This window comes from Rattus norvegicus, chromosome 12 (assembly GCF_036323735.1).
Source record: "Rattus norvegicus strain BN/NHsdMcwi chromosome 12, GRCr8, whole genome shotgun sequence".
Taxonomy (NCBI): domain Eukaryota; kingdom Metazoa; phylum Chordata; class Mammalia; order Rodentia; family Muridae; genus Rattus; species Rattus norvegicus.
Genome location: NC_086030.1, coordinates 51,885,641 through 51,905,677, shown reverse-complemented (window position 1 = coordinate 51,905,677; position 20,037 = coordinate 51,885,641). Strand labels below are relative to the sequence as shown.

The 20,037-nt window shown below is 49.1% G+C and overlaps 1 protein-coding gene across 11 annotated transcripts in view; it reads right to left on the bottom strand.

Moving 5' to 3' along the window:
- Positions 1-14,467, bottom strand: part of Fbrsl1 (fibrosin-like 1) — an 88,505-nt gene extending 74,038 nt beyond the window's left edge. For 5 of the 11 annotated variants that reach the window (XM_006249591.5, XM_222254.11, XM_017598563.3 and 2 more), the window contains exon 1: positions 13,769-14,442. In XM_006249591.5, coding sequence (XP_006249653.1) covers positions 13,769-14,056 — 288 coding nt within the window. In that variant the 5' untranslated portion in view covers positions 14,057-14,442. Of the gene's footprint in view, positions 1-13,534; positions 13,725-13,768 lie in introns of those variants that run through there. The other 6 variants (XM_006249589.5, XM_017598561.3, XM_063271803.1 and 3 more) reach the window with 4 other exon arrangements.
- Between the last annotated feature and the right edge of the window lie 5,570 nt (positions 14,468-20,037).

Here is a 20,037-nt window from a genome sequence, read left to right as displayed (position 1 = left end):
CACCAACCATGCTTCCTCCTCCCAGAGAGAGAAGATTTAAGTCTCCTGGCTTGCCTCCCTGCCTTAGTCAGAGCAGGGTTGAGTTATAAGGACTTTCTGCAGTATACACAAGTGTCCTGACCTCATTGTCCCCACACTGCAGACTATCTGGTCACCTTCCCACAAGGGCCTGGGTTGTCAGACTGTCCTGCTGCTAAGGGCTGAGAAGTACAAAAGCAAAGATTTACAGAACTCTGATGTTACAAATGACATGGTGCTTCCAGGGTGTATTAGACCCAAAGTCTAAACAAACTGAGGTCAACTTCATGGATACTAAGCAATAAGTTTACTAGGAGGACACCAGTCAGGAGGCAAGCCCTCACTTTCCAAAATCCAGAAAGGGAGAAGGGAGGAAGAAATAGACAGGGATGCTGACAGCCACATGGCTGCAGAACCAGGCCCCTGCCTCAGGTTTAAACTGACTATCCTCTCTCTGAATCTATTTGGCACTTTGCTTTTAAAAAGCCAAAAAGACTCCACTGGCCCCTCCAATTCAGCTGGTAAATTCTATGGTCTCACCTCACACATGGGATTGTTTTATTGGCCATCTGCCCCCCTTAGCCTAGAGAAGGGCTGGTGAGTAACAGACGGCAGCTAGTCCCTGCCCTAAGAGACCTTCTAATTTTCCTTCATGAATGTACCTTGTGTGTACACGAGCCTGAGGGAACAAAGGTGACTGAAGAGGTACTAGAAGGGCTGTCACCAAACCTCTATTCTGAAACTCCCCGTGTAAAATCACTTTTGCCTAACATATTAGAACACAGGCAACGCATACCTTTAATCCCAAGGCTAGGAGGCAGAGGCAGATGAATTTTTAAGTTCAAGGCCAGCCTAGTCTACAGAGTGAGTTCCAGGAAACCCCATCTCAGAAAAACCAAACAAAAAGAGCGTTATCTGGCCTATCTTGGGAATAGTGGGTCATTCTGTCTGTCTGACCACAACACTACCCAGTAGAACCTGTCTCTAAAAGCCCTGACTATAGAGCACCAGTGAGGGAAGAGATCCTCACTGGCCTGACATATACTCAGATCATCAAAGGGAAATAACACACAATGTGGGGCTGCCTTTAGCTGTTCTACAATCTACCGTCCCCTACTGGACAAACACTGAAGCTCAGAGAGAGGTTGTACAGCCACAAGTCAGGGCCTAGGCAGCCAGCAATGGAGCATGGGACTGCCGACTTGAAACTCAGGTTCAGGTACCACAGGTCTAAGAGAAAGCAGAGCTCTAGAATGGCTGACTTCAAGTGAGCCAGGGAAAGTATTGGCCACTCACAAAAGTGCCGGGACACTAAGGAAAGAAAGGCTCAAAACACTCATAGAATGCAGAAAACTTAAGTTTCATATTCTTGGCTCAATGTAGTGCCCTGCCTTAGGCATTCTGTGAGATACTCACTGGATCTACATATAAAACCAGTACTGAGTACCTTAAAACTGAAGGTACATACTAAAGGCTCAAAAGAGCCAACCAAAACAGATACCCTGGTCTTTAGTGCTCCAGATCCTTGTGCCAGGAACCTTCCTCTAGTACTCTGGAGAATACAACTCCTGCCTAAGCTTCTGGCAGAAGCCAAAAATTGGGAGCCCTGAGCAGATCTGACTATCATATGCACCAATGTTACCCACCAACATTTAATCCTGCACACATGGCCCTGCTTGTAGCAACAGGCTCATAATCATAGCCAGCCTTCAAGCCCGTTTCCCTCCTCAGGAAGAATACCAAAGCTGAGTGCGTATTAAAGCAAACTGCCCATTCAATTTTATTTTTTTCCTTTCTGGTTTTGAGACAGGGTTTCTGAGTAGCTCTGGCTGTCCTAGAACTCACTATGTAGACCAAGCTAGCCTCAAACTCGGAGATCTGCCTGCTTCCATCCCAAGTGCTGGAAATAAAAGCATGCACCACTACTGCCCACCTTCCCTACATCCATTCAATTTCCAATGGTAACAGCGTAACTGTTCCCACCAAGTGCTACTATGCAACACCAACAAAATTTCTAATTGCACTACAGTAAACTAAACCACAATGAGATTTGCTTCTTTTTGGGGTCCAAGCTGCTTACCCCCATTGTGGCCCTCCTGAGGCTCAGCCCCACTCCTTTAGCCAGGAAGGTACATGCTCACTCATATTCCTGTGACCAACAAGCCAAGGCTGTCCCTTTAGACAAAGCAGAGAGGCCTAGCCCAGAAACAGTCTGTTTGAAACCTTGTTCAAGAACCCTACATGGGCAACTATTGCTCCAGCATTCAACGACCCCTCTGACCAAACCAACTATTTAAAAATCCCAGCAGCCCTAGCCAGGTCACCACCTGGCACACACCTTTAATCCCAGCACTCAGAGGCAGGGGCAGGCAGAGCTGAGTCCAGCCTGGTCTACAGTTAAGTTCCAGGACAGCCAGAGCTACAGGACATGGAGAAAACCTTATCTTGGATAAAAGAACGCCCCTCCCCAACCCCCCCCAGGAGTTAGATAATTCAGTGGTTAAAATCACTGGTTGTTCTTCTAGACAGCCTGGGGTCAATTCCCAGCACCAAGTGGCAGATTGCAGCTGTCTGTAATTCCAGTTCCATGGGATCCTAGATTCCCCTTAAAGACAAAACACCAATCAACATGAAGTAAAAACAAGTTTAAAGAAAAGTCCCAGCAGCCCTCACACTTCACCTCGCTATGAACCTGCTTGCTTGCTTTTCTCTGGGCTGCAGGCAGGATTCCCATGAACCACGAGGTCCCTGCAGTCCTGACTCCTGTAGGCAGTGCCAACTATCACGCTATCTAATTGCCCCTCCAGCTGCAAATAGAGCTCTCCCTCTCAGATCTTCCACCTCCAGCTCACACTTCTTCCAAATGAGCTTCATTCACAGCACCTGTGTCATACGTTCCCCAGAGGAATGAATATCCGTCTCTGTAGGCCCTCATGACCTCTTGCTGGCTCTAGACCATTGCACGCCATCTCCGAAATCTACAAGTTTATGGATCTCACCTTCATACCCACTACCCAGCTGCCAGCAGGCTGTAGTGTACAGGCCAAGTAAGCAGTGGGGGCTGCCACATGCTACTCCAGAGCTACTGCTATAGTGCTGGGGTCCATGGGCCATAGCCCATCCTGCAACTGCTGAGCAAAGCATCTTGACCATTCCACCCACCAAGGTTCTGGGCAAGAACCTTCGTCCCTTCAGATCTCAGTCTAGTGGCTGCACTATACACAACACTGTCTGGGCAGAGGGTCAGCTGGAGATAAAGCAGACCTTGTTCTATGGCTGAACGAGGTGCGGAAGGTATGAAGCACTGACATTAGTAGTACTTACTATTCAGGGAGAAGTTGCAATTAGAGAAGGAAGCATGCAGGCCACTTGTAGTAAAAACAAAAAACAAAAAACAAACAAAATAACCAAAAAAAAAATTTAATCTTACCCCGGACTAGCTTACAAATGAGACTCAGACTTTTATTTGACTTTGACAATTACTGGAGTGGGGAGGAGTAATAACCCCTAATCTACTCTTCCAGCTGCCGGTCTGGCCACCTCCCCAGCAGTGTACCCCAGACCCAGATACTTGCAGTTTCTCCTGGCCATGTGTTCGTGCTCCCTCCTTGTGGTGGCTTCATTCCACCAGGCTAACCCAAACCTCCAACCCCTCCAGTAACTGGCTGTAGCTAACTTTATTTAACCAGTAGGTTTCTTTTCCTATTTTTTGATTTACATTCCAGTCATAGTCCCCCTCCTAGAGTTCTTCACATTCCTCCTCCACCTTACCTCCCTAGGGGTGCTCTGCCCCACACATTTAACCAATAGTTTTAAATAAAGGAACAAGGTTTGCATTAAAAAAGCTTGTAAACTTGAGAAGTCACACCTAGGCCTAGACCTTCCGTTAGAATTTAGCATTACAATACATAGCAATAGACCAAACCAGGAGAGGCACGTGCTTGGGTTCACATTACCTACTATGTGTGACCCTAACAAGCACAAGTCCATTGCTGGCCTGAGTAATAGTACTACTGGTCAGTCTCCACAATCAATACATCCACAGCCTAACATTTCTTTCCTTTCAGCTCCAATCTGTTGAAAGGCCATGGTCTGTTCAGACAGACTATATACAGTCTTGTTCTCTGATCTCATGTCTTTTTGGGGGCATTTTTTCCCTCTGAGCTGCTGTGAGGACTAAGCCCTAGGGCAAGGTCAATGAGGGAGATGCCCAAAAGATAGCAAGTAGTTTGTTACAAAGGAGAGAACACGTAGGAGGGACCTATGGGCTCTCAGGTCTAATGCCATGGCCTGCTTGGGGCCACTCTTGTGTAGGATGTGAGTTCTGTTTATTCTAGACACAGAATTTCCCACAGCCATAAAAAGTGAGAAATAAGATCATGTAGATTTGCATGAGGGCAGTTAAAAGTGGGAACCCAGATGAACAAAGTGGTCCCAGAGCAGAAACAAAGTGTGGCAAAGGCAGGAAAGAAGGTGAGAAGGTTTGGGGCTCTAGGGCAGAAGGCCATTTTCCCAGCCTATCCTCTTTAGTCAGGAACAGGGCAGGCCAACAACCCATCTATCTGCACAACAGCACTTTTTCCTCTGAGTCCTGGGAAGACACACCTCATGTCTGATTTCTGCCACACTCCAGGCCCCTCCAAGCTTCAGCACAGCTGCTGCTCAGCTGTCATCCAGGGTGTCCCCCAAAGCCTCTTCTGTAGTACAGGGGCAGCTGAAGCCAGCCTGGATGTTTCTGATGCCACAAGTCTGGGACATGAAAGGATCTGGGTGAGTTAAAAAATGGGTGGAGCTTTCTTGGCGTTGGGGATTTAGCTCAGTGGTAGAGCGCTTGCCTAGGAAGCGGAAGCGCAAGGCCCTGGGTTCGGTCCCCAGCTCCGAAAAAAAGAACAACAACAAAAAAAAAATGGGTGGAGGAGGGGAAAGGGCCTGCTCTCCTCTCTGCATTGGAGTCCACAAGTGGCCCAGTTGTGGTCCAGCAGTGTCTGTCTACCTAGGGTAGATATGAGTCTAAAAGGTCTTAGACAGACCTAAGCATGTTCATCATGGAACTCTCATCCTAGTGTCCAGTGCCTGGCAGGGAGAATAAGCACATACTGCCTCATTACCCTTCCTGCAGATAAGGAACTAAGCCTAGAGCAGGAAAGGAATTTTCTTTCCCAAGCAGTTTACAGAGGTCCCTGCTACGCCTGGCTGGCAAGGTTGAGGGGCAAAGGGCCTCTTCCTAGGAGGTAGGAGATAGTGGCTTACTGCTAGGGGATGTGTAGAAGCCCTGAGATAGGTCCATGGTGCTCCTGGAACCCTAGAAGAAAATGTAGATTTTATACCTGGGTGACAGAAAACTCCTGCATTTAGAGCCTTGAGAAGCCAGTATAGTCCCAACTCTGCTTGACCAATCCCCATCTCAGATGGAGGGGGGAGCTAGGGATAGTGAAAAATATGACCTCACCTCATCAGAAGTCACTTACTCTCCCCTGGGCAGTCACTATGTTCCTTCCCTGTCTGGGTCTGGCCAGTCAAGTTCCAGTTTATAGGCAACAAGGAATGAGGGAAGGGCAGGTCATACAAAACAGAATCTGGTCAAGGGCAACAAAGTGCTACAGATGAGCAGTATCCCCATAGCCAGGGGCTGAGGGGCAGTGTGGCCAGGGCAGATGAGAAGGACCCCTGTGAGGTCTCTGGCTTTCAAAGAGAAAGGTCTCTGGGCCTTTTGAAGAAGAGAAAATTGTCAGGTTGGGGATTTAGCTCAGTGGTAGAGCGCTTGCCTAGCAAGTGCAAGGCCCTGGGTTCGGTCCTCAGCTCTGAAAAAAAAAAAAAAAAAAAAAAAAAAAGAGAAAATTGTCAGGACGGAGAAGAAACTGCAGGGAGGGGTGAGGATCACAGCCAAAATGCAAAGAGCTGGACATGGAAGCTAGGAGTCGGCTGGTCAGTCAGATGCCAAGGCAAGTGTTACCAACACAAAGAAAGTGGGGACAAATGGAGCTGGCCACTCTGGGAATCTAGGCCTGGATCTCACCAGTGACTCGCCAGCAGTTTACACTCAGAAAATGCCCTACTCTGTCTGTGCCTGTTTCTGCAGGAAGATGAGAGCACTGCTGCAGCCTCTTGAGAGGATACACAGCACATGAAATCCTTCGACCACCTGTACCTTGAAGACAGTGCAGCACTGACCTGTTTCTGCCAGTAAGCAACAAGGCAGTGATGGGTTAAGGCTAGGGTTTGCTCTGAGGAGCAGCTACACCACACTCTGGCACTCGGCTACTCCTTACAGGCAGAGGGACAGCATATGCAGGTGCCACCTGAGAAGTCTAAGGGATTGTTCCTCCTGGGGCAGCTGCTTCACGTGAGAATCAGAGCTGGGCTGTTGAGCCATGTCATGGCCAGGTTTCTACCAGAAGGCACCCCCAATGCACAACTGTGTACACTACACACACTGCAACTGGCAAGACACCTGTCTGGGCTAGAAAAGCTCTGCACATGAGAGGCCACAAACTCAGCAGCTCTCCATCCAACTTTCAACAGAAACCACACATTAAAGCTCATGGTGCGCTGAGGAACACTAATACCTACCTGGGACATCACAGGTAGAGCACGGCACTAGAACACTACCCCACAACACTCATCTCACACTGCTTTAAGAAGCTACCTTGGATACTTTGAGGCCCTCCTGTCCCAGCCTCCACACGATCCTTAGCTTGCCAACCTAAAATGAGCACTTTCTAAGCTGCTATGCAATGACCAACCTCCCCCAAAAAGTCACCAGCACTCCCTCTCCTCTCCCAGTTGTACTCTGGCCAGTTCCCTTCAAGGGGACCTGAAACCCACCATTCTGAGCCTCTTTCTCCACAACCCCCAGACTCTAACAATATCTCTCAATGCCTTCTGCCACTCACTGGTGACAGATCTTACAGGTGACCTTTGAGGCTGGCACAGGTAAGGGGGAACAGATAGGATAGAGGCTTACCCCAATGGCTCAGTCAGCCTGGTCACCCCAAACCCAGGCCAGGACTACCTGCTCATGTACTATAGACAGACCTGGACAGAGCTGGAGACCGGATGAAGTCTGATGGGATGCCAAAGCCTCACTGGTTATATACTTAGGGACTTCCTGCCAACTGAAACAAAGGGATCCTTTCTAACCTGAAGTTCAGAGGGCTGACAACAGGCTCCTGACAAAGAGGGCCTGGGTGGCATCACCCTCCCTCAACCCCTCTACAGTCTTACCGATCTGAATCTGTTCAAGTGTTAGAATCAGCAGGCTCTCCCAGGTGGGTGAAGCAGATCGACTGCACACACCTTAGCTCAGCCTCTACAGTCAAAGGGTGCCTTCTGCTTTGCTTAGAGAAAGTAGTTCCTGGCACAGGTGAAACTGCACACACACCTTTGGAAGGCCACAGGGGTCCAGAGGCAAACTCCACTCCAATGGCTGCAAAGCAGAGCTCTGGGGCCTACAGGCTGATGTGAGTGCCAGCCAGCCACCTGTGTTCCTCCGTAGTTCTGATTAGTTTCATACCCTCTACTCTATCCTATACACACTCCATGGCATCCCCTCCTACCCCCTTACCCCAGCTATCTATCAACCAGAGCTGGAAGCCACAACCACAGCCAAGCACAATTAGAGGTTCTAACCCACCTAGCAGAAGTTGACCCAGTGGGTAGAAGAGCTGTAGGCTAATACTGGGCCTGGATTCAAGCCTGGATCATCTTGGCAGGCCCAGTTAGCTCATGGAAGGGAACAAGGAAGTTGTCTAATGACTGGAGTCTGGATGGAGGGGTGCTGAGGTAAACAGCTTGGGTCACTGGGACTTGAGGGGACTAGGCCCCTCCCAGACTTCTGAACGCTATAACCAGGCTGAAGTACCCAGGGCTTTAGCAGATGGGCATTGCTAGATACCGTGTATACATCAGATCTTAGCTTCTGCTCATAGGTTGTGCTCCTGAATAGGTTTCCTCACTCAAAAGCCAGGTCTCGCCACCAACCACACTGATCAACTGGTCACCAGTTAATAAGGCTGGATTCAGGAACCTGAGAATTTTGTGTAGTAATAAAGTAGCTATTCTAGAGGGCAAAGAACCTGTCAATCCAGTAGAGCGGACAGAACCACAGTCTCAGACCAACCCCACAGGAATACAGGATCAAAGCTCACAGCAAAACCTGGAATGGACTCCACCCATACATGCAATCCTCTCTGGGGTTCCAGAGACACCTGCAAGAGCTAACAATGGAAATGTTACTGGATCTCAAGTACAAAACCAAGGTTCAGTCATCAAGGCCCAGGAAGGTGCTTCAAGAACAGTGTCCCCATGAGATGCTGCACCTCAGAACCAAAATTAGAGGGACCTCACTCACAAAGTAAAGATGCCAGAGAAATAGCAGTGCTAAAAAATGCAAGACAAAATGACAAACTGACAGCAGAGTAAATTTACGGCTCTAAACAAAAGCAAGATGGTCAGAGTCAAGCGCTGGTGAGAACTCAAGAGTACTGCTGCCTAGAAGCAAATGAGTGCAGCTTTGGGAAAACCGCTTTCTCACTGAAGCAGAACAAGAATTGAGGGGAAAAGGGTATCAAACAACAAGTTCTACTCATGGAACTACCCTCAGAGCCCCACGTTGACAACCACTGCTGGCTCAGTCTCTCCAGGTGACACACTAGTCTGTTCACGCAGATCTGAATCTGTTAGGGGGTGTGGGTGTGTGTGGCAGTGGTAGGTCAATGGTGAAGGGAGAAGAAACAACACAGATGTCTGCTGTCTCCCCTGAGGAGCAGACAATCAGAAAGGAGCAGCCTGTTAGAGGACAAGAGCAGAAAGAGCCCCGATGGGACAGGAGGTACTGCTCACTGTTGTGTCCTTCCTAAGCAAGCAAGACAGTTGGGGAAAGAGCCTTCCAAGCAGAGAGTAGTTCCAAGCCAAGGTCCAGGTTTGAAGTGGGTGTATGGGGACACCAGGGAGGCAGATGTGGCCATAAGGATCTAGATGTACAGAGAAGCTCAAGCCAAGAGGTTAACAGGCCCAGTGAGCTAAAAAGAAAAGCTATATGTGGCCAAAGGTATGGAGTTTCCAAAAGATAAATGAGACCTTTCAAAAAGCTATACAGTTGGGGGGGGGGATGCCTGCATCACAGTGCGAGGCAAGGCAGGCCAAGAAGTTGTCTGCTCCAGACAAGGTTTTGGGGGACAGGCTGCCCCAGGTGCACTGTGCATTCATGTGGGCCAAAGGGCCTGAGATAGCCTTGCCTTCATATGCTATGTCCACTTATCCCCTGAGGGATTGGTCTTCCTCTCACCCCCGACAGCTGTAGGATCAACACCCCCACCCAACCCCGGGGAATGCCCAGTACAGTCTAAGAGAAAGTTAGGTCCCAGACTTCAGACCTGTGACTTTTGGACGAAGCATGTGCACACACTGAACCTCACACCAGGAAGCAGCCACAAGGAGGTACCACAGACTCCTGAATGGAAAATGTTGCCGGCCATAGCTCTTTTCTATCCTCACCTAGCAGTCTGTCTGGTCTCAGTTCCCACAGCTATGTACAAAAACAGACATGGAGGGTATAGAGATCCTGAATCATGAGGCACTCCCTACTCAGCCGACCAGCAGCTCACAGAAGGACCACCCCAGAACACAGCCTTCCCAAACTGTGTCCCAAGAACCTGTACCTGCAAACAGGAGACTCACAATAAACCCACGGATCTAGTTTGCTGCTCAGCCATTCTCAGCAGTCACAGCAGACTGGTAGCTATTAGCTAGGCTGACAGGTTTTTGCTTTTTTGGGCTTTTCCCCCTTAACACAAAGTCTCTCTACATAGCCCAGGCTATGTCATTTGCACATAAGATCCCTTATAGTGGCCATAGAGAGCAGGGAAGGAGATTGTTCTTCACAGAAGGAAGGTACACAACTGGGCACGTAATGTGTCATTTATGGCGGGTTAAGGATCCTACAGTGGAGATGCGGATGCGATGCCATCTACAATGGGAGGAGGAGAATTTCCAGAGGAGACACAACTGGGTAGCCAATATCACCTACATGGAGTTGAGGAAGGTACCTCACAATGGAGCTTGGTAGAGCTATACTGCCTACACAGGGAGGGAACATTATTGCTTCTTACCCCTGTGCAGTGTGAACTATACTGGGGACAAAGATGAAAAGAAAAATTGCCCCAAATGCTGTGTGCTGTGGTGCTCATGACATTTTCTAAGTGTTGTGGGTTGTTTTGTTTTGTTTTGTTTTGTTTTTTCTTTTTCGTTTTTGAATTCTCTGGTCAGTACATATGACTTATAATTCATAAAATATGCTGTAAAACCACACCGTGTACAAAGCTGTACATAAGAAACTGTTTGTGACAGGGCATGTGCAAATGACATAGCTGTTACTTGCTGTGACTCCATTGGGAGTAAACAGCACCTCTCTCTTTATGTGTAAGGATACATCTGTTCCTGGCTATTTCCCCAGACAGAGGCTCTAAAAAATGGCAGATACCCATGGAATGTTGCATTGGAGCTGAAGCAACATGACACTCAGCTTTTTTTGGTCTTGTTTTGTTTTTGTTTTTTTTCTTTTCTTTTGTTGTTTTGTTTTTCAAGTCCTGGGATCAGCTCTATAAACCAGGCTGCCCTTGAAAACACACACACACACACACACACACACACACACACACACACACACACACACACACAAACAGATCCACCTGCCTCTGCCTCCAGAGTGCTGGGAGTGTACCACCACCACCACCACCACCACCACCACCACCACCACCACCACCACCACCACCACCACCACTTACACTCACCTTCTTAAAGAGCTCGACCCTCAATCACCCTCAATCAACTTGCACAAACAAATCAACAAAAGCACATGACATGAAAGCACAGGTGGTTTCTGCTTGGGGATAGTAGTAAAAAACTAGTGCTCTGGATGCTGGCCACCTTAAAGCCACATGGACCTGAGCCCTGCTCCCCATAGTCTTAGCTCTAAGGGATAGAAAGTGCTTGTCTGCCTGGGGCTGAATGCCGGGATAAGTCAGCCTCCTAGAAATACAGGTACCGGCACAACTTGTTCAGTGACCTAAGGCACATGGACTGAGTGGAGAGGATGCTTCTGTCCCTAAACCAGGTCCTCACCCTTTTCACTGCAGGGTGATGGGAGCACAGTGTCCTCTTACCTTTGTCAGTACAGAAAGAGAACTGTCACAAGGAAGAAAATCTATTTTTCCTAAATGCCAGAGGGAGGAACCAAGGGTCTATGGATCCCTGCCCTTCACTCCCCAACATGTTAAGAGAAGACCAGCTCGAATGCCCTCAGTTACAGCATGAGGCTCTTAGTTTAAATCTGTGGTTAAGTATCACACTGCATCCTCTCTAGCCAACAATCACCACCATGACATTTGGGAAGGTAGTTATCCTCACAGATACAAGAGTCAAAGGTTGCAACCCCTACAAGGACAAAGGGAGATGAACAGAGATATCTGAGGGTGCCCCGGCACAGGGAGCCTACACACACATTTTCAAATAAGTTAATGGGACATTCTCCCATACATCCCACAAGTCATTCACATATACTGAACTACCTTTGGGGGGATTATGTAGACTTTGCTGACACTCAAATAATGTCATAGCATGTGGGGATCCTAAAGTCACTGTTGAGAAGCGCTCTCTCTCTGTGCTGGAGTCCTGTTGGTCCTGAGAATGTGGCAGGCCATCTCCCCCAGCAAATGAGGGAGGCTGCAGAGCAAGGGAACCAGCAGCAGAACAGACTGTAAACTCCAGTCTTCTTGTGTCTCGGATCTCTCATCTATAGAGTGGGGAGTGTCCAAACCTGCTTATAAGGTCATTTGATGGGATAAATGAATTCGTATCTGTAAAGACAACTGGCAGAGTGAACTAGTCACCACTGTGATAGGATGGGGTTATAAATTACTTGACTTCAGGGAGAAAAACTAGTTTCAGTAAATGAGACCAGCAAAACTCTTCTAGACATGATCTAGATACTATGACCTGTCCAGATATCAAGTACTTCCCAAGGCCAAACTCAGAAAGGTCAGAAGTGAGGCTGCGCATGAGGTGTAAGGCAGAACCTGGAGTAAGCAGTAAGATTGTATGAGTCAACTCTCTATATATGTGGCCTAGAAGAGGAGGGGAAAGGCCAGAGAACACAAGCGGAGCCAACACAAGCAGACTACTAGATACAAATGGGCTGTTCTAATGACAGTGTGATGTGTGGCCTTAAGGCAGTAACTCTGGACTTCAAGGGCTATTCCTCCTTTCACAGGTATTCATTTCTCACTATGTTGAGTCTTGGTTGTTTCCTTCTGGGTACTGGGGGAACCTGTAGTCACAATTCTCCCATTGACAAGTTTGAGGGGCAGAAAATCCAGGGATACCAGTCAAGTCTCCACAGAGTGGGAGAAGGCGAAACCAAAAGGTAAGGTGAATGGAATTAAGAATACCTTCTTCAGATGAGATTTTAAATCGACGGCTGAGTTAAGCTGTACAATACAAACAATACACAGATAGACAGAGCATTTAAGGTGAGGCGGTAAACCCCAAGACCCAGAGAGGCCCAAAGAAGAAATGCGGAAAAGGCTAAATGCATCTACAGGCTCTTTGGAGCTCTTTATGGGCCCAGCAGACACAGGCGTGGCAAGGTAGGAATTGAGATTACAGATCTGGAGCGTGTGGTAGCACCATGGTTGTAATGTAGGAGCTTTAGCACAGTGTCTGACTGTCATTATCATGCCTAAAGCAGAAACCCGAAGCCTTCATATGTCTTAGCACATCAGCACCAGACACAAGACAACACACCCCACAAAATCGTCTTAGTTTAAGATCTTTGGCTTCGGCCCAGAACTCATCTCTTGTGTTCCCCAAAAGACACAAGGGCTGAACACAAGGTGTGCCTCGGCCCTGCATTCATTCAAATGTGTATGGAACAAACCCAACTCAGGGCTACTCATGGTGGCCATCACCATCCCACCCTCACTGAGCTCTACAGACCCAGCGGACCCCAGAATTAGGATATGAAATGGGGGGGGGGCTCAATTTAAACATGCCATGACCAACTCCCCTTTCTCAAGCTTGGCCTGAAAGTGGGGAATCGCAGATATCAGTCAGGGCAAGAGTGAGAAGGGTTGCAGTTGTCCCTAAGACCACAGCCCAGGGAGTGAGATATGGTTCCCAAGGTGTTCACTCTGCATTCCTAGGGGCCTCTGAAGGTTCTGCTAGTGCTCTTTAGGCCTGACCGGCATTTCCAACCACTTGTCCAGAGACACAGTGGCTACCCGCTCGCCCACTCACTCACTCACTCGCTGACCATCTCTCTCACTTCCTTCTCTCCTAAGATAGGAAGGACACTTTGCTCAGCAAATACTGTGCATGACAACTCATTCAGACATGTATTTTTAGAAAACCTATTACTTATACCCATGCAATAAGTAGTCACCAAGAAGGATTTGACTCCCGGTCTCATCCAAACAACCCTTAAGAGATCACCCAACAGGAAGAATCCCCAAGTGTCCACCTTATCATCGCTGCCTCCCGAGGCTCAACACTGTCCAACTCCCCAGCTGGTCCCGGACGCAGCGTTAACTTGGCAACAAGTAACAACCGCTGCAAAGCCCGCTTGGTTGGCATGCTTTAAGTCCTTCCACACACCCCTCACTCCAGGTCCTCTTCCTGGCAAGGTGCAGCGCGGGCCCAGGAGGCGTGCATATGGGTTTCCTTGGTCCCGGGTCTGGCCTTCCAGCCCACCTACCTCCAGGGCCTCCAGGGTGCTGAAGCTGGCTATAGCGAAGCCGTCAATAACCTCCTCCTCCTGCGAGCTGGACTCGCGGCGACGGCGCCGCGGGGGGCGCGCAGCGCGCAGAGGCGTAGGGCGCTGAGGCGGCGCGCCGTGGAGTCCCGCGTTCTCCTTGCCAGGACTGGGCTCTGGCTCCTCACCGGACGACGGGCTCTGCGCGCGGGCGTCCCGGGCAGCTTCCCGACGCCGGCCGCGATCTCGCTGCGCGCGCGAACGCCGGCTCGGCCGGACCTTGGCCTCCATGGCGGCGCCGCGGCGGTGACCTTGGCGCCCCGCGCCGCCTGCTACGCCGTGCCGCCGGGCTGCGAGGGCGCCGTGCGGGCTCGGGGCCGGGGCGGGCTCGGGGCCGGGACGGGCATGCCGGGCGCGGGCTCTCAGCACTGGACGCCGCGCGGGCTAGGACCCCGGGTCCCGGCCCGGCGCACCGGAATGCGGCGGGCTCTCAGCGGCCCTAGACCAGGCCCCCAGGGACACAACCCATGGCGACCGGCGGGCAGCAGCAGTGGGCGGCCGAGGACGGCGGGTGGCGGAGCTTCTGAGCACCGGGACGGTGAGGCAGACACAGTAGTGGCAGCGGCCAGAGCGGATAACAACTGACGCACTTCCGCCGGGCCGGAGTGCCAGAGGAAGCGGGCGCAGCTGGGGGAGGCTGACCCGTCGACTCCGCCCCACCCTGGCCCCGCCCTGACCCCGCCCTTCCGGACTAGATGGCTCTGCGCTGAGCTGCCCCTCGCCCTTTCACATTAAGCCCCGCCCCGGGAGGGGGTTTTCCCTTTGCCCCGCCCCCGCAACAGGCCACACCCGTTTGCGCACTTCTCTTTAGAATTCCGCCCCCATCCCCGTCAGACCACGCCCCATTCTTCCGGGCTCCACCTCTCTTGTCTAAGCTCTCAGTTCCTTAAGCCCCGCCCTTGCCTTCCGGTCCTGCTCACCTGTGCAGGACGCTGAGGTTAGTCCTGGTCAGATCCCGCCCACTTCAAGCCCCGCCTCACTGACCACGCCTAGTAGGCAATTAGCGCTCAGATACTTATACTACCCAGCCACCAGCTTCGAGTTTGTGGCGGTGGGCGCCGCCCCTTCCGCCTTTCACCTAGGAGGTGATGGGTCTATGCACCTACAGCAGCTTCCGGCAAACTGAGTGTAAGCCTGTGAGAGAGTAGGCTGGTCAGTTCTGGAGTCCACAGTGGTGGAGTCCTGTAAGCGTCGAGTATGTCATCCTCCACCTGCAAACCCTCAAACCCAGTCTCACCCTGGTCCCCAAGCTAAATTAGGTAGCTCTCTTAAAACCCTCCGGCCTCGAGTATGCTTTCCTTAGAGACCTGCCTACACTAGTCAAGGACCTGGGGACTGCTGCTAGGAAGTTCAAAGCTAGACAAAACCGTGGGTTTCCTCAGCAACTTCCCCAGTTGGAATGTCACATGGAACCGACCACTAATTCACACAACAATTACCCAGAAACCTCTGAGGTGCTTTGATGGCCTTGAGAAATGGGAACATTTGACAGGAAGAAAGGGGAGGTTGTTACAGCTTGGGCACTGAGTGAAAAGGAACACTGAGCCATGCCTACATCTTAGCAGCAGAGGCCCTGAAAAGAAGCAGTCACAGCTGGAGAAAGCCCCTGGACAGGACCTCAAGTGCACATTATCTGACTGCTGAGAAGGGCCACAGGCTCTCTGCCACTCTGTCCCTTGGGGCATCTGGGAACATGGCGTACCATCCACAAGTGCTCTTCTTTCACATAATAACACAGGACCAGCATACCTGCCAGCCTAACCAGGGTGAGGGGGTGGAAGCCTCCCTCCTCTTCCCATTCCAGATTTTATTATGAAAACAGTCTAACTAGCTAAGAACCTTGTTCGGAAGACACAAACCAAAGCAGCTTCTCATTCCTGCTCACTCTATTCTCTTTTAGACACCTCCTCCCAAGACCACCACACCCCCAGCTTGCCGGGAGATTCCCTCCCCTAGGTCAACCCTTTTCTACTCCAAAAACAAGGGCTGAGACCCAGTTTTTTTAAGTTTTCAACAGAAATAACAGGTATCCTTGCTTACCAGGTCTCCTATATTCTCTGATGCAATGCCTCAGTGAAAGGCAGGGGCTCCAGAGACCAGGCTAGGAAGAACTTTCTTTCTGGGTTTCTTCCCAATTTCCTTAGCTCTCCCGGGATTAAAGACACTGTTAATTCATTTCCAACTTAGAGACCAGTCATGGCCACCCTGGAGGAATAGGGCTGTAGCTCAGTTGTTCCCTAGAGGAGGTTTGCTAAGGAAAGACATGTGTACTGATTTTCTCCCACAGACACAGGGAGAAAGGGAGGCAGGCCTAAGAGGGGCTGGGACATTCTTCATTTGCTTCCACTTAGAGGGTCATTTTGTTCACCCAGCTTGGCAAAGACTTGATAAAGTTGTTGATGCAATTTTTAAAGGATTTATTTATTATATATAACTTACACAACAGAAGAGGGCATCAGATCCCATTACAGATTGTTATGACCATGTGGTTGCTGGGATTTGAACTCAGGACCTCTGGAAGAGCAGTCAGTGCTCTTAACCGCTAAGCCATCTCTCCAGCCCTTATACTAGTTTCTTAGTGGAAATGATAATCCTAACTGTAAGTGGAAGCCCCACCTTCTGGTGTCTGTAAACTGATGCCTCCAGTTCAGGTCTTGTCAGGTCCATTTGAAGTAACTCTTTCTTTTTTAAATTTGCTTATTTTTATTTTATGTGCATTGGTGTTTTGCCCACTTGTATGTCTGTATCAGGGTATCTGGTCCCTGAACTGGATTTACAGATAGTGGTGAGCTGCCATGTGGGTGCTGAGAATTGAACCCAGGTCCTCTGGAAGAGTAGCCAAGTATTCTTAACCTCAGCCACCTCTCCAGGATTAGCTCTTAAAAGATTTGGTTGTTGAGGCGCTGAAGAGATGGCTCAGTGATTAAGAATATGGGCTGCTTTTCCAGACCACCTAGATGGCACCTCAGTTGTTTCTAATACAAGCTCTAGGGTATCCAACAGCCTCATACAGGCATTCATGCAGGCAAGACACCAATGCACATAAAAAACAAAAACAAGTCATTTCTTAGAAAAGATCTGATTTTGAAACAAGCACCTTAAGCCCTGGGTAGCGTCCACTATAGCCTAAGCAGACCCTGAACATCTGATGCTCCTGTCTCCACCAGCCAGAATGGGAGGATCACTAGTATTCATTGTAGATTAAGTGTAGAAGGAAGGAGCAATAACGTAACATTGTAACCTTACAATCTTTTGGGGAAGTTTAGGACGGTGTATTTTCACCCAAAGTAAAAGATACATCTTAAATTCCATTCTTTTGAACAAAAGTGGTGTAATGGGCACTCAGGAGGAGAGGCAGGAGGATCTCTGTGAGTTTGAGGCCAGCCTGGTCTACCTAGTGAGTTCCAGGACAGCCAAGGCTATGAGGAGCATAGAGAGATCCTGCCTCAAAAATAAAACAAACAAACAGAACAAAACAAAAATATAACTCTGTAGATTAAGCAGAATCAAAGAAAAAGGAAGTAAATCTATAAAATAGCCCTATTTTGGCAGGAATAGCCTTCTACTATTGGCTTCAACAAACATTCCACCCCCGCCTTCCTCCCTTTCATAAGATATTTTAAATATTTTTTAAACAATATATTTTCCCCATCATTTTATTTATTCACTTTACATCCCAGTCACAGCCCCACTACCTCCTCTCCTCCCAGTCCCACCATTATCTCCTCCCCTTTCTCTGAAAGGAATTATCCCCCTTGGATACCACCCATCTTGAGACATCATGTCACCACCCACCCCTGCTACAGTTGTTAGGGGACCCACATGAGACCAAGCTGCACATCTGTTACAATTATGTAGGGGTGCCTAGGCCCAGCCCCTGCATGCCTTTGGGTTGGTGATTCAGTCTCTCAGAGACCCCATGAGCCCAGGTTAGCTGGTTCTGTGGTTCTTCTTGTGGTGTCCTTGACTCCTCTGGCCTTCTCAAACCTCTTCCCCACTCTTCTACAAGACTCCCTGAGCTCCACCTGAGCTCCACCTGATGTTTGGCCACGGTTCTATGCACCTGTTTTCCATCGGCTGCTGGATGAAGCCTCTCAGAGACAATTATGCTAGGCTCCTGTGTGCAAGCATAGCAGAGTGTCCATTAGTAGTTTCAGGCGTTGGCTCTTCCATAGGCTAGGTCTCAAGTTTGGCCCAAGTCACAAGTTGGCTGTTCACCCAGTCACTGCTCCACCTTTATCCCTGTGCATCTCGTAGGCTGGACAAATTTGGGTTGAAGGTTTTGTTGGTGGGTTGATGTTCCCCTCCCTCCACTGGAAGTCCCCCCCACCTGGGTATTTTAAGTCTTAAGGGGGGCAATTGGAGAGGCAATTATGATGCTTTTTCTCTTCCCTTTCAAATGCTAAGGAGGGTGTTTGTGATTATTTTACATTTCTGTTTTACCTTTTACGGAAAATAGTTGCCCTAACTCACATAATATATGGTGATTAGTTTCCCCTTCCTCTACTCCTCTTAGTTCCTCCCCACCTCCCCTCCCTTCTGGATCCATCCCTTTTCTGTCTCTCAGAAAAATAAGCCGGCTTCTAAGGGAGAATAATAAAATATAACAAAATATGATTTAAAAAAAACTATCATAATCAGATTTGGACAAGACAAACAGAAAGAAAAGAGTCCAAGAAGAAGGATTTGTTTGAACACTCAAGAACTCCATAAAAGCACCAAACTGGAAGCCACAATATATATGTAGAGGACTTGGCGTAGACCCTTACAGGCCCTGTGCATGCTGCCTCAGTCTCTGTGAGTCACGTGATATAGAGGGCCTCCCTTGTTTTTTTGGTGTCCTCTCACCTCCTTTTCCTGGGAATTCCCTGAGCCCTAGGAAGGATGTGATACAGACACCCCATTCAGGTACATGTTTAGCTGTATTTCTGTGTTCCATCCCTTCTGCTGCAGGAGGGAGCTTCTCTGATGACGGCTGGGCAAGGCACTGAGTACAGCAGAATGACATTAGAAGTCATTTCATCGCTACTGTTTTGTTTGTTTAAAAAAGAACTGTAGTATTTGGTTTTATCCTAGGTTCCTGGACTACCTAATCTTTGGTTCTTGGTCAGGTTTGGGTTCCATCTTGCGGGGTAGACCTTAAGTCAAATCAGGTATTGGTTGGTTACTCTCCCAAGCTCTGTGCCACCATTGCTCTATGGGATTTTACAGGCAGGACACCACTGTAAGCAAAGGATTTGTGGCTGGCTGGTGTTTACAAATTCTCTTTTGGTATCAGGAAGAGTACTTTCCTGTAGCAAAGACACCAGAACACAGCAATGAAGGTTTTATGGATCTCACTGAACACAGGTTAAAGGACTTATGTGGTTGTTATCTCCAGCCACGAAGCCTTGCTGTCAGTTTGTAGAGAGCAGCCCATCGGCTTGGCTTTTTTGGGAATTCCCATGGGAATCCTTTGGCCAAGGACTCCATTAGATGCAACCCAGTCCCGGTACTGGATGTAAATAGTCTTTGATATTTTGTGGGGTCTTCTTTTTCCCACCCTTTGTTCCCCACTCTGTTTACCCCCTATCACTAGATAGGAGAGAAAGGAGAGAGGGAGAGGGGGGGAGCGAGCCCTGAATCTAATTTCTTTTTTTTGTTTTTCTTTTTTTCGGAGCTGTGGACCAAACCCAGGGCCTTGCGCTCTATCACTGAGCTAAATCCCCAACCCCCTTTTGTTTCTTCTAACGAACCACAACCAACACCAACCACACAAAGGGAGGGGGGGAGGGGGGGAGGGAGGGAGGGAGGGAGGGAGGGGGAGAGAGAGAGAGAGAGAGAGAGAGAGAGAGAGAGAGAGAGAGAGAGACCTGTAACCAACACCCACAATATTCTCAGGGCCCTAGCATTTATATACCCTCCGAAAAGTTCCCAGATGCCACAACATCACAGAAACTATCTGCAGCTGGCAAAAACCCTGCTTCTGCTAGAGCACGAGGAAAATCGTAGTCAGCTGCTGTTCCGAAGCAGTCCGGTATCCCCACACCTGGGATTAAAACAAAAACATATTCTTATAATATTTCTGTGGGGGTTTGTTTTGTTTTGTTTTAACACGGAAACGACCAGCTGCGACTCTGCCTCTCCCATTATTTGGAGATTTCATTTATATCTCTTCATATTTGTATATATTTAAGGAAGCTTCTACTTTATTAAGTTTCCGTACTACCCCA